The sequence below is a fragment of the Mobula hypostoma genome, chromosome 20 (assembly GCF_963921235.1).
Source record: "Mobula hypostoma chromosome 20, sMobHyp1.1, whole genome shotgun sequence".
In the NCBI taxonomy this organism is placed as follows: Eukaryota; Metazoa; Chordata; class Chondrichthyes; order Myliobatiformes; family Myliobatidae; genus Mobula; species Mobula hypostoma.
In genome coordinates this window covers 45079343-45092275 of record NC_086116.1, presented here as the reverse complement: position 1 = coordinate 45092275, position 12933 = coordinate 45079343, and the positions used below count along the sequence as shown (strand labels likewise).

At 40.5% G+C, this 12933-nt stretch overlaps 1 protein-coding gene across 4 annotated transcripts in view; it reads right to left on the bottom strand.

Moving 5' to 3' along the window:
* Nucleotides 1–1503: 1503 nt before the first annotated feature.
* Nucleotides 1504–12933, bottom strand: part of mcm10 (minichromosome maintenance 10 replication initiation factor) — a 76767-nt gene continuing 65337 nt past the window's right edge. For all 4 annotated transcript variants that reach the window (XM_063072785.1, XM_063072783.1, XM_063072781.1 and 1 more), the window contains exons 18-20: nucleotides 8435–8580; nucleotides 5449–5491; nucleotides 1504–3242 (exon numbers count right to left, since the gene is read on the bottom strand). In XM_063072785.1, coding sequence (XP_062928855.1) covers nucleotides 3159–3242; nucleotides 5449–5491; nucleotides 8435–8580 — 273 coding nt within the window. In that variant the 3' untranslated portion in view covers nucleotides 1504–3158. The remainder of the gene's footprint in view (nucleotides 3243–5448; nucleotides 5492–8434; nucleotides 8581–12933) is intronic.

The window sequence follows — 12933 nt, the reverse complement described above, 5'->3', positions numbered from 1 at the left end:
CTTATAGAAGATGTCAGTGGACAGTTCTGTCTCTAGAAATGGAGACCGAGAGATCAAGACAGGGGAGAGAAGTGTCCGAGATAGACCAAGTGAAATTGAGGACTGGGTGGAAGTTTGAAGTAAAGTCGATGAAGTTGACGAGCTCAGTATGGGTGCAGGAAGCAGCACCAATGTAGTCGTCAATGTAGTGAAGGAAAAATTGGGGAGCAGTACCAGTATAGATTTGGAGCACAGACTGTTCCACATAACCAACGAAGAGGTAGGCATAGCTGGGGCCCATGTGAGTGCCCAAAGCTACACCCTTGGTCTGAAGAAAGTGGGGAGAGCCAAAAGAGAAGTTATTAAGTGTGAGTACCAGTTCCACCAACCGGAGGAAGGTAGTAGTGGTGGGAAACTGGTGGGGTCTATTGTTCAGAAAGTAGCGGAGGGCTTTGAGGCCTTCTTGATGGGGAATGGAGGTGTATAAGGATTGGACATCCATAGTGAAAATGAAGCGGTTGGGACCGGGGAACTGGAAGTTATTGAAGAGGTGCAGGGCATGGGATGTATCCTGGATGTAGGTGAGGAGGGACTGAACTATGGGTGACAAAATGGAGTCCAGATAGGCAGATACAAGTTCGGTGGGGCAGGAGCAGGCAGAAACTATTGGTCTACCGGGACAGTCAGGCTTCTGTATCTTGGGGAGGAGGTAAAACTGAGCAGTACGGGATGTGGGAATTATGAGTTTTGTGGCTGAGGATGGAAGGTCTCCAGAGTTGATAAGGGCGGTGATAGTACGGGAGACAATGGTTTGACGTTTTTTGGTGGGGTCCTGTTCCAGGGGTAAGTAAGAGGAGGTGTCAGAGAGCTGCCGTTTGGTCTCAGTGAGGTAGAGGTCCATCTGCCAGACTACTATGGCACTACCTTCGTCTGCAGGTTTGATGGTGAGGTTGGAATTAGTGCGGAGAGAGCGGAGGGCAGTGCGTTCAGAGGGAGTGAGGTTGGAACAGGAGAGAGAAATGGTGAAGTTGACACAGTTGATGTCTCGGTGACAGTTGGAGATGAAAAGATCGAGTGCAGGTAGAAGGCCCGGGTGGGGTGACCAGGAGGAGGAGGAGGAGAAGGTTGAAAACGGAAGAAGGGATCATCAGTAGGGGGAGGGGACTCCTTGCCAAAGAAGTAGGCTCGGAGACATTCTCCAACTTCCAGTAATTCCCTCACCCTCCCTTCCCCTATTCCGGTTTCACTCTGTCCCCTCCCCCAGCTGCCTACTACCTCCCTTATGGTTCCACCTCCTTCTACTACCCATTGTGCTTTCCCCCTATTCCTTCTTCACTTTTCCTGCCTATCACCTCCCTGCCTCCCCTCCTCCACCCCTTGATCTTTCCCCTTACTGGTTTTTCACCTGGAAACTTCCAGCCTTCTCCTTCCCACCCTCCCCCCACCTTCTTTACAGGGCCTCTGCCCCTTCCTTCATCAGTCCTGACGAAGGGTTCCGACCCGAAACGTTGACTGATTGTTTCCACGGATGCTGTCCGACCTGCTGAGTTCCTCCAGCTTGTTGTGAGTCAATATGGACGAGTTGCTCTATTACTCTATGATGCTAATTAGCCTTTCAATACTTAGCTCATAACGGTTACTTGTTAGAAAAAGTTAATGTACAATTCTTACTTGATGTGTTCATCTAGTAAATGTGATTTAATTTAGAAACTATTCTTTTTAACCTTACTAACGCCAAGTTCACCACACACTGGGTCCTACCATTAATAAATCTGGAGAGACTGCCAGTTTAATGATCCCCCCCCGCCCCCCATTACCTGTGGAAATTACTGGAAAAGCTAGTGTTTACTGGCCACTCCAAAAAAAGTAGCTTGCCATTTCAAACATTTTTCTGTTGGTCTGGAAGTACAAACAAATCAGGAAAAGGTGAGACTTCAAATGGCTTCAACAATAATCAGGAAAGTTCATAGTCATTATTACAAATATCCCACTATCCTTTATTACCGAGTTAATTAATTACCAGAATTTAAATTTCCCAAAGTGGGATTTGAACTAGTCCTAGATTACTATTGAGACCATAAGACATTGGAGCAGAATTTAACCATTTGGCCCATCAAGACTACTCCAGCATTCTATCATGGTTGATTTATTATTCCTCTCAACCCCATTCTCCCCATAACTTTTGACGCCTTTATTAATCAAAACTCTATCAACCACTTTAAATATACCCAATGACATGGCCTCCACAGCTGCCTGTGGCAATGAATTCCATAGATTCATCACCATCTGGCTGAAGAAATTCCCCCTCATCTCTGTTCTAAAGGGTTGTCCTTCTATTTTGGGGCTGTGCTCCCTGGTCTAGACTCCCCCACTACAGGAAACATTCTCTCCATGTCTACTTTGTTTAGGCCTTTCAACATTCAATAGATTTTAATGAGATATCCTGCCCTCATTTTTCTAAACTTCAGTGAATACAGGCCCAGAGCGATCAAATGCTCCTCATACGTTAACCCCTTTATTCCTGGGATCACTCTCACGAACCTCCTCTGTACCTATAAGAAAATCATCAATTAAATACCAATACTGGAGTGGCAGTTGCAAGACAAATTAAGACGAAGCTAAAGGCTTCTGCAAATTTAGTAACAGGCAAGAAGTATTTTTAAAAATACATAAGAACTTCTGGAAAAATATTTACTCAGAAATAACAAGCCGTCTCTGTAAAGCTGAACAGAACCAGTGGAAGATTTGAGGTGCAAACCAGTTACCACCGAGGTTAACTGCAACTTCTTCACACCAACACATTCCCCTTATTTATTTGCTAAGTAATCCCCCTCATTGTGGGTTCACTGGGTTAGTTTCACCGAATTGGAAGAGAACCCACAGGTCCAGTTACATTTTGGTAATTTTTAAAAAAAGTTCAGTCACAATGCATCACTTATTAATGTCTGATATGGGATTAAAAATGTGTGCCTGTGTCTACACACAACTCCCACCATATATATTGTTGATCCAAATGAATAAATTAGGAAAACTGACGTTTATTTTTAGTTTAAAAACGACACTGGGTTGAAATCTTTAGCACCAGAAAATAACATCTCTCCTGTAGTGCCATTGATGAACCTCAGATAGAGTCTATATAAAAATGTGATGTCTTACATCACACTTCCTACAGTTAGGATTCATTTTGAAGTACTTAAAAATTTGCTATGTTCTTCTCCTCTTGGTAGCAGCAGTTCTCCTCCAATTTTTGGACCTTTCCTCTCCTACAGAAATAGAAAGACAAGATCAAAATGTCAGCAGTTAGCTAAATAGTTCAACAAATTAATCCACCTCAATAACATCCAACAACTTCCATTTATTCTGCCCTATTAATGGATCAGCATACTTCAAAGCAACTCATGAGTGTGATTATCATATAAGGACATATTTGAGATAAAACCTTATAGATTTTAAAACAGCTTCTTAGAATAGTATAGGCAGAACAAGAGAGGGAATTCTAGAGCTTAAGGCCCCAGCAATCATTGGTTTAGATCCTGATTGGGGTATTGCAAAGATCCCAAGGCTAGATAGACTGCAGCAATAAGGAGATAAGAGGCAATGAGTGAGAGAGCCCATGGGTGTGTGTGAGAATTTTAAAACTCTAAGACATGGGTGTGGGTCGATGGGACTAGGCAGAAGAACGATTCAGCACAGACTAGATGGACCAAAGAGTCCACTTCTGTGCTTTAGTGCTCTATGTCTTTATGACAACAGTTTAAGTTTCTGATGGATAGTCATTGACCTGAAATGTTAATTTTACTTCTCTCCTTCCCAAACAGGGGTTTTCAATATCTGCATGGTTTTTGGTTTTGCAAGGTTTTTCAACCTAAAATCCAAAACCACAAACACTGACAAAATTTTGTTTTCTTCCCCGCAGTTAGAAAAATATAGTTACTAGCAAAAACTCATTAGAAGCAACCCTGTTAGATCTGTCAGAACCCTGTTAAACCCCTAGATCTTGTTAGATTTTGTCCAAGAAGTACCCTCACCAAAGAACATTAGAAAGATCCCAGCCTGTAAGCAGAGATTAGTCAATAGTCTGATAGGTTCAATGTCACACAAAACACAGCTTCAAATGGGTCAAACATAGGTCCGTGATGGAAAGTGACCAAGGTCCATAGTGGGCGTTCTAAGACAAACACGTGGCTTAAGATTCCAGACATCATTCACAAACCTAGATACCGCTGGACATTTTCTAATAGAGTTTCCTACCAATGGTGACTGAGGTATCAATCTTGAATAAACGAACAGATGGAACTTTGAAAGAGGAGTATTTGTTAATAAAACTGGTTTTGAAACCTGAAATCATATCCAAACACAGCTGAGTCGGTTATTTCCCACAAAGGAAAATGGCTTTCGTCCACAGGAGGAAATGGTGCCTGGAAGCTCACATTTGTTTGAACAGTGATGTAAACATTTTTCATCATAGATTGATATGTTTGACACACCCAAAACTAGTATTATGGTATTAACATTACAAGGTCTGTCGTTTGGTATCTACACAATTGAGCAATTTTTTTTATTAGTGAACACATGACCTCTACTTAACTGAAGAATCAAATTGAGACATGATCTCTACACATCACAATCTTTCCATGAGATGACTTATTAATTTATCTTACTAAAGAAATTTGGCCTGTCCCCTAAAACCCTCACTAATTTTTATAGATGCACCGTAGAAAGCATTCTTCTAGGGTGCATCACAACCTGGTATGGAAGTTGTCCTGTCCAAGACCAAAAGAAGCTGCAGAAGATTGTGAACACGGTGCAGCACATCACACAAACCAATCTGCCGTCCTTGGACTCACTTACACCGCACGCTGTCGGAGCAGTGCTGCCAGGATAATCAGGGACACGACCCACCCAGCCAACACACTTTTCATCCCTCTTCCCTCCGGGAGAAGGCTCAGGAGCTTGAAGACTCGTACGGCCAGATTTGGGAACAGCTTCTTTCCAACTGTGATAAGACTGCTGAACAGATCCTGACCCGGATCTGGGCTGTACCCTCCAAATATCCGGACCTGCCTCTCGGTTTTTTTGCACTACCTTACTTACCATTTTTCTAATTTCTACTTATGATTTATAATTAAAATTTTTAATATTTACTAATTTTTACTATTTTCAATATTTTTAATATTTAATATTTGTAATCCAGGGAGCAGGAAGCGCAGAATCAAATATCGCTGTGATGATTGTACGTTCTAGTATCAATTGTTTGGCCACAATAAAGTATAAAGTACCCCAGGGGTGAGATTGATCGAAAGGGGACAGTAACACCCATCTAATTATTGACATTTACTCTGAAATTAATTCTTTAATTTTTGATTCCTGTATTGGATGAACGTATGAGTATATTGTCAAATATTAGTTGTAGTTAATAGACATTAGAGATCCACACACTGAATACACCATAACCTTAGGAAAACCCACCTTCAACATTCCATCTCTCTCCCACTTATACAAGCCACAGTTGCTGAAAAGGAACACAAACAGTTAGTACTGTGTTACATAAGAGATTGTGCGCTTTGCTACGATGTTAGAAAATTTTTTCATGCTACTGTAATTCATGAGAATATGTTTATAAATACAGTAGATTCTGGTTAATTGGGACACATTGGGACTAGTACATTTTGGTCCAATTAAGCAGCTGCCAAAGTGTCGTGGACATAGTAAAAAAAACGACAAACTACCATTTAACTGGATAGCAAATTATGTATTTTAATAAAATACAGAACATCTTAGACAGAGAGTAGGTGTGTCCGCCAGAGAAAGCAGGATCTCCCAGTGGCCACACATTTTAATTCCACGTCCCATTCCCATTCTGACATGTCTATCCACGGACTCCTCTATCGTAAAGATGAAGCCACACTCAGGTTGGAAGAACAACACCCACTACCAATATTACTACAGTACTATAAAACTGTGTATTAGCTCCTAATAGTTATCAAGGGATGAATTCATCCAATGTATACTGACGTGTTTTTTTGATTGACTGTAAATGAACAAAATCAGGGCAAACATCTAGTGCAGATAATGGACTGCCTTCAAACAATGCTTTTGATGAATACATCTCCAAAATCTTCATTTTTATTGCAACATTCATGACAATTGTTGATACCTTCAAATTCTTCATAGTTTCTAACTTGTTGAAGCAGTGAAATGATTTCATTTTTACTCCTGGCTGTTTCTGGCACCTCCAAGCCTGAATGCTTTAAAGCACAGTGAGCTTCTAAATTGTCTTATTGCTTATAGAAATAAGCTGTCAGTAATAAAAATCACTGCTTTTTGAACGCAAACACATGCAATAGACACTATTTAAACACTGTTTGCTCTAAGCACAGTGTTGCGTTAAATGGCCACACAAGTGCACAGAACTGACACTGATTAGAAACTGTTCGGCAACAGTCACCTGTCCCTATTAAGTGGCAGTGTCCCCAAATAAACAAAGGGAATCCTGGCCATTTTCTTGATTAGTTTTTGTTCTTTTAAGAACTGTCCCAAATAAGCGGCTGCCCCATTAACCGATGTCTCAATTAACTGGAACCCACTGTACTGAACTTTCCAAAACTTTATGAGATTCAAATAAAAGGATTATTTTTAAAGTTACAAATACAAGGATGAACAAGTTGTATAATAACCATACATAAGAACACATTATATGGAAAATACCTATAATTTACAGAGCAGCTTTCATAACCTCAAGACATCTCAATGAAATACTTGTTGAAAAGATGAGCTTTATTTGTCACATGTACGAGGGTGATTGATAAGTTCATGGCCCAAGGTAAACGGAGTCAATTTTAGAAAACCTAGCACATTTATTTTTCAACATAGTCCACCTCCTACATTTATACACTTAGTCCAGCGGTCGTGGAGCATACGGATGGATCTTGGACCTCCATAAAGTGGCCACAGATGGGTGATTGATAAGTTTGTGGCCTAAGGTGGAAGGAGATGAGTTATACAGCTCTTGTTACATGCACATGCCGGTCAATCCATTGAGTGATTATGCAGAAAGTTTAAAGTTAATACCTCATCTCCTTCTACCTTAGGCCACAAACTTATTAATCACCCCTGATGAATTATTAACCTCAAACTTTCTGCATAATCACTCAAGGAGTTGAACTGCACGTGCATGTAACAAGAGCTGTATAACTTACCTTCTTCTACCTTAGGCCACAAACTTATCAATCACCCCTGCTGTGGACACTTTCTGAAGGTTGAAGATCCATATGCTCCACGACCGCTGGATTAGGTGTGTACATGTAGGAGGGGACTATGTTGAAAAATAAATGTGCTAGGTTTTCTAAAATTGACTCCTTATACCTTAGGCCACAAACTTATCAATCACCCCTTGTACATTGAAAGTGAAATGTGTCCATCACATCAAATCAAATCAGCTGGGATTGTGTGGGGCAGCCACCACAGCAAGCCTGCAACTCATTGACCTGAACTATACTGTACGACTTTGGAATGTGGGAGGAAACTGCAGCATGTGGAGAAATCCTTGTCTACCTTATCTAAACTAACTATATCCTTACACACCTCTGTCAAATATTCCCCACCCTCCTTCACTACTAGGAGAATAAAGTCAGCTTAATCAACCTAAAGCCCCTCATACCTGGAATCATTCCAGCAAATATTGATTGAGGGTTATTTATTTAATTAGTGATACAGTACAAGGTACGCCCTTTGAGCCACACCATCCCAGCAAACCCCGACAAACCCAATTAATCCAAATTCACATAAAAGTTGTTGGTGAACGCAGCAGGCCAGGCAGCATCTCTAGGAAATTCAGTCACCCAAATTCAGTCACTGGACAATTGACAATGACCAATTAACCTACCCGCTACATCTTCGGACTGTGGGAGGATACCGGAGAAAGCCCATGCGTTCCAGGAGACTCCTTACAGAACAGCAACAGGATCAAACTCCAAACTCTGGGATACCCTGAGCTGTTAAAGTGTCACGCTAACCGCTACTCTACAGCAGCGCCCAATATCCGCTTCAGGATTTCACATCCATCCTGAAGTCCGGCAAACATAATTGGATGTAATATTCTAGTTGTGGCCTAGTTTACAGGGAAAGACCATAACACAGCAACAGAAAGCCCCATAACCCATCAAGTCTGCTCCGAAAGAGAGGGGAGAAATGGAACTATGCTACAAGCCAGCACTGGCTCGATGGACCAAAATGTCCTTTGAAAACCCACCCGGTTCACTAATGCCTAGTCACTCTGCACTTAGAGCAATGTTGTCCTTACCTGAATGAATATAGAAAGCCAATCATTGTGGGGCAATTAGGTATGAGCCATATGAAGGGCAGGCTAATAATATTTCCATACTGAGAACATTTTAAAATAACTGAGTATTTCCACGTTTGGCCTTTCCCCATCGACAGCCCATCCCAGACATACTTGCAGCTCTTCTTTGGCAACCTTGTTAATGCTATCGCTCTGCTACCACACGGACACTTGAAGAAGCGCTTGACTGCATCATGCCAGTGATAGTCATGGTTTTCACTCACACACATCTCTAGTGGCTTGAAATATGTATATTTACACTGTTAAGAAAATGAGAAAAATATTAGGTATTATCACTGTATAGACACAGAAATTATCACACAGTCTATTGCTCTGTAGACCATAAATCAACAAGACATAGGAGCAGAATTAGGCCATCTGGCCCATGTACTGTGGAAACAGTTCAATTGAAGTTTGACAAGATTTCACAACTGATGAAGATAATTTTACCAAAGTAAAACGCTTAATGATGCTATAATCATCTGTAAGATTCATACTTGCATGTGTTATTTCAATAGTTAATAATTTTTGGTTTAAGTATGTTTGCCTTTATTAGTTGAGGCATTGAGCTCAAGAGTTGGAAAATGTTGCAGCTTTATAAAAGACTATTTAGGCTGTGTTTAATTCTGGTTCCCCTTTACAGGGAAGATGTGAAGGCCTTGGAGAGGGTGCAGATGATATTCACCAGGATGTTGCCAAGGCATGCGCTATAAGAGAGGCTGGACAAACTTGGGGTGTTTTCTCTGGAGTGGTGGAGGCTGAGATTTATAAAATTATGAGAGGCATAGATAGACAGGTGACATCTTTCTCCCAGGGTTGTAATGTCTTATACCAGAGGGCATGCATTTAAGTTGAGAGAGGGGTAAGTTCAAAGAAAATGGCCAGGTCAAGTTTTTTTTAAACACAGTGAGTAGTGGGTGGTTGAAAAATACTGTCAAGGGTGGTGGTGGAGGCAGATATGATGCAAATGTTCAAGCAGCTCTTAGGCATATAAATGTACAAAGAATAGAAAGATATGGACAAAAGGGATTAGTTTAGCTGGCACTTAGTTACTGGTTTAATTAGTTCGGCAGAAGATTGTGGGCCGAAGTGTCTATATTTGTATTCTACTGTTCTATGGAATATAAATTTTGATCAATAGTTCACCATTTAAAATAAGATCATTCTTGGGATGAAAGCAAGCCTAACGCTTATTGGCTTTCTCTTGCTTTTCTGAAGTGGTATGTTTTTCCCTTGAAATACCTCTGCCCTTGCTTTGAAAGTGCTCAAGTTCTCCACGCAGAGTTTCAGATCAGCTCTGTGCATCTATATGCTACACTATTTCAATGTTAAAGGGCCAGTGCATGTAATGGCATCAAATTCCATCTATAATTGGTTATTCTGAAACTTACAGCAACTTCAGGATTTCTTCACTGTGGAAATCTTTACATTTTTGTAGGGGTGCTGTATGCTGCCTTTTCCTTTGCTATCATATGAAGGTGAATTTAAACTATCCATAACCCAGCCTCTCTCAACAAATGCACTGAAAATCTTAAACACTAGAAATTCTGCAGATGCTGGAAATCCAAAGAAACACACACCAAATGTGTCAAAAGTGGAATTTCCCAGTAGCCAACCATTTTAATTCCTACTCCCATTCCGACATGTCAGTCCATGGCCTCCTCTTGTGCCATGATGAGGTCACTCTCAGGGTGAAGGAGCAACACCTCATATTTCAGCTGGGTAGCCTCCAACCTAATGGGATGAATATCGATTTCTCCTCTCGGTAAAAAAAAATCCCCCTCCCCTCTTCTTCTATTCCCCACTCTGGCCTCTTACTACCTGCATATCATCTGCACTGGTGCCCCTCCAGATTTCCTTTCTCCCATGATCCACTCTCCTCCCCTATCAGTTTCCTTCCTCTCCAGCCCTTTACCTTTCCCACCTACCTGGCTTCATCTATCCTCCCCCACCTTTTCATTCTCCCTTCATTTCCAGTCCTGAAGAAGGGCCTCAGCTCAAAATGTTGACTGTTTATTCATTTCCATAGATGATGCCTGACCTGAATTCCTCCAGCACTTTGTGTGTGTTACTCTGAAAATCTTAAGCTTTGATATACAAAGTTTTGGAGTTTTTAATTGTAATACTAAATTAACACTTGGAAACTAATGTTAAAAACCTCAAAAACGCAAGCAATTCTGCAGATGCTGGAAATTTAGAGCAACACACACAAAATGCTGGAGGAACTTAGCAGGCCCCAAACACCAACTCTTCATTCCTCTTCATATATTCTGCCTGACCTATAGAGCTCCCCCAGAATTCCGCATGTTAAAAACCTCTTTACGTTTGCAGATTGTGCCTCTTTCATGTAACAATGTCAGAAATTATTATAATTCTTATGATTTTCACCTTCTGCCTTTTCCTAATTCGCCGTGTGTGAATGTACTGTATGGTTGGTGCTCAGCCTGATGTCAGGTCGGCTGCGGGAAGTCTTTTGAACTGATGACTGATCAGAGCTAGTGCAAGGACTGTTATTTCACTGGTGATTGCAATTTACAGGCATGCTGGAGGAGATTTAGAATTGCATACAAACGAGATGAGGTAACACAGATCGTCTTCCTTCCAAATGAATCAATAAACTTTGAAGCCAACAGTCACTTTTGTATAATTCAGTTGGGATTGTAAAATCTGTTCAGTTACTGAGGTAACCACTGCAGATCTCCTAGAATATTTGATTAAACATTTCAATGGGCGTTTGAAACGACCACACTGTCAAATTCCTTCTACTACATTTCCAAAATTTAAACTTGAAAAAATTTTGCTTTTCATTTATCATAAATCCATGTTGGGATTCAACATGCTATATCTCATTCAGATATTGAATAACATGCATTACCCATTTCCCATCTTTGGGGTCAGATTTAAGCTATTATCATACTTCAGTAACTTCTGCGCCAGGTTTGAAACAAGAATATTAATAGATATGTGTTATGACGAAGAAAAGAGATATTTTAAGGAGACACAAGAAATGCTGAACAGTCACTAAAGTGAATGAGGGGAAGTCAACTTTGTGATTGATGACAAAGGATCATATCATCATCAAAGGCTTCTACAGATCTACTGTGAAGGGCATTCTAACTGGGTGCATTGCTGTCTGCTATGGAGGGGCCAATGTACATGATGGGAAATAGCTGCCAAGGGTTGTAGACTCAGCCAGCTTCATCATGGGCACTGGCTTCCACATCATCGAGGACATGCTCTGGTCCTGTAATTACTGGAACTTAGAAGAATGAGGGGTTACCTAATTAAAATCTATCGAATGGCGAAAGATATTGATAGAGTATATGTAGACAGGATGTTTCCTTTGGTGGGAGGACACAGCCTCAAAATAGAGGAGTGCCCTTTTAGAACTGCAATGAAGAGGAATTTCTTTAGCCAGTGGTAAACCTGTGGAACTTGTTGCCAGAGGCAACCAAGTCTTTATGTATATTTAAGGCAGAGATGGATAGATTCTGGATTGGTCACGGCATGAAGGGACATGGAGGGAAGATAGGAGATGAAAGCTGAGAGGAAATATGAATCAACCATGATGAAATGGCAAAGCAGACTCAATGGGACAAATGGGCTAATTCTGCTCTTGTATCTTATGGTCTTATATATCAGCAATATTAAGCCTGATTCTGATTGATACTTTAAACAAGTCACGGGACCAAATGCAGAGGCACCAGAATATTTGTTCATCATCCATGCCCTCATAAAGCAGAACAAAATCTGTCCAAATTCCGTGAAACAGTATTTACTGCACCAACAATTAAGCTGACCATGTGCTAATTCTGAATAAAACATCTTGCAAGAAACAATTGCAGTGTGACTTACATAATTGTCTTGACACACAATACAATATGTTGCTTTTCCTGCCATCAGTATTTACAGGTCTGGCAATAATTTCCAGAAAATTAAGATTAAACTCAAAACAGTCATTTTTTTAAAGACAAAAATAAACTTTCAGGTAAAAAAAATAGTTGTCAATGTCAAGTTAACTGTTGTTAAACCAAGCTTGATCAAAATCCTAAATTTCAAATTGGTATGTTAAGTTTGGGAGTTCCTATTTTGGTGTCTAGTGTGGAGGTGAATGGACATAGGACATTACAGCACAGTAAAGCCCTTCGACCCACAATGCCATGCCGGCCCTTTAACTGATTCTAAGATCAATGTAATCCTTCCCTCCCACAAAGCTCTCCATTTTTCTATCATCCACCTGCCTATCTAAGAGTTTTTTTTAATGTCTCTACCCTGGCAGTATATTCCATGTGCCCACTACTCTGTGTAAAAATCTTACTTCTAACATCCGCCCTATACTACCAATCACCTTAAAATTAATAGAGTCACACCTAAATATCTGCATTTTATAATTCAGTGATTACGAACAAAGTGCAAAGATAAATTGTAAACTTTAAGGTGTATGATCTGTTTATATGAACAGCTATTTATGAACCATGACTTTACATCAGATTTATTAGTTACATGTGCATCAAAACATACAGTGAAATGCTTTACCATAGTTTTTATTTCAAAAGCTTGGCCCAATTGTTTCATACAGGGATTGAAACCTGCGGGGTGGTACAGTAGTGGAA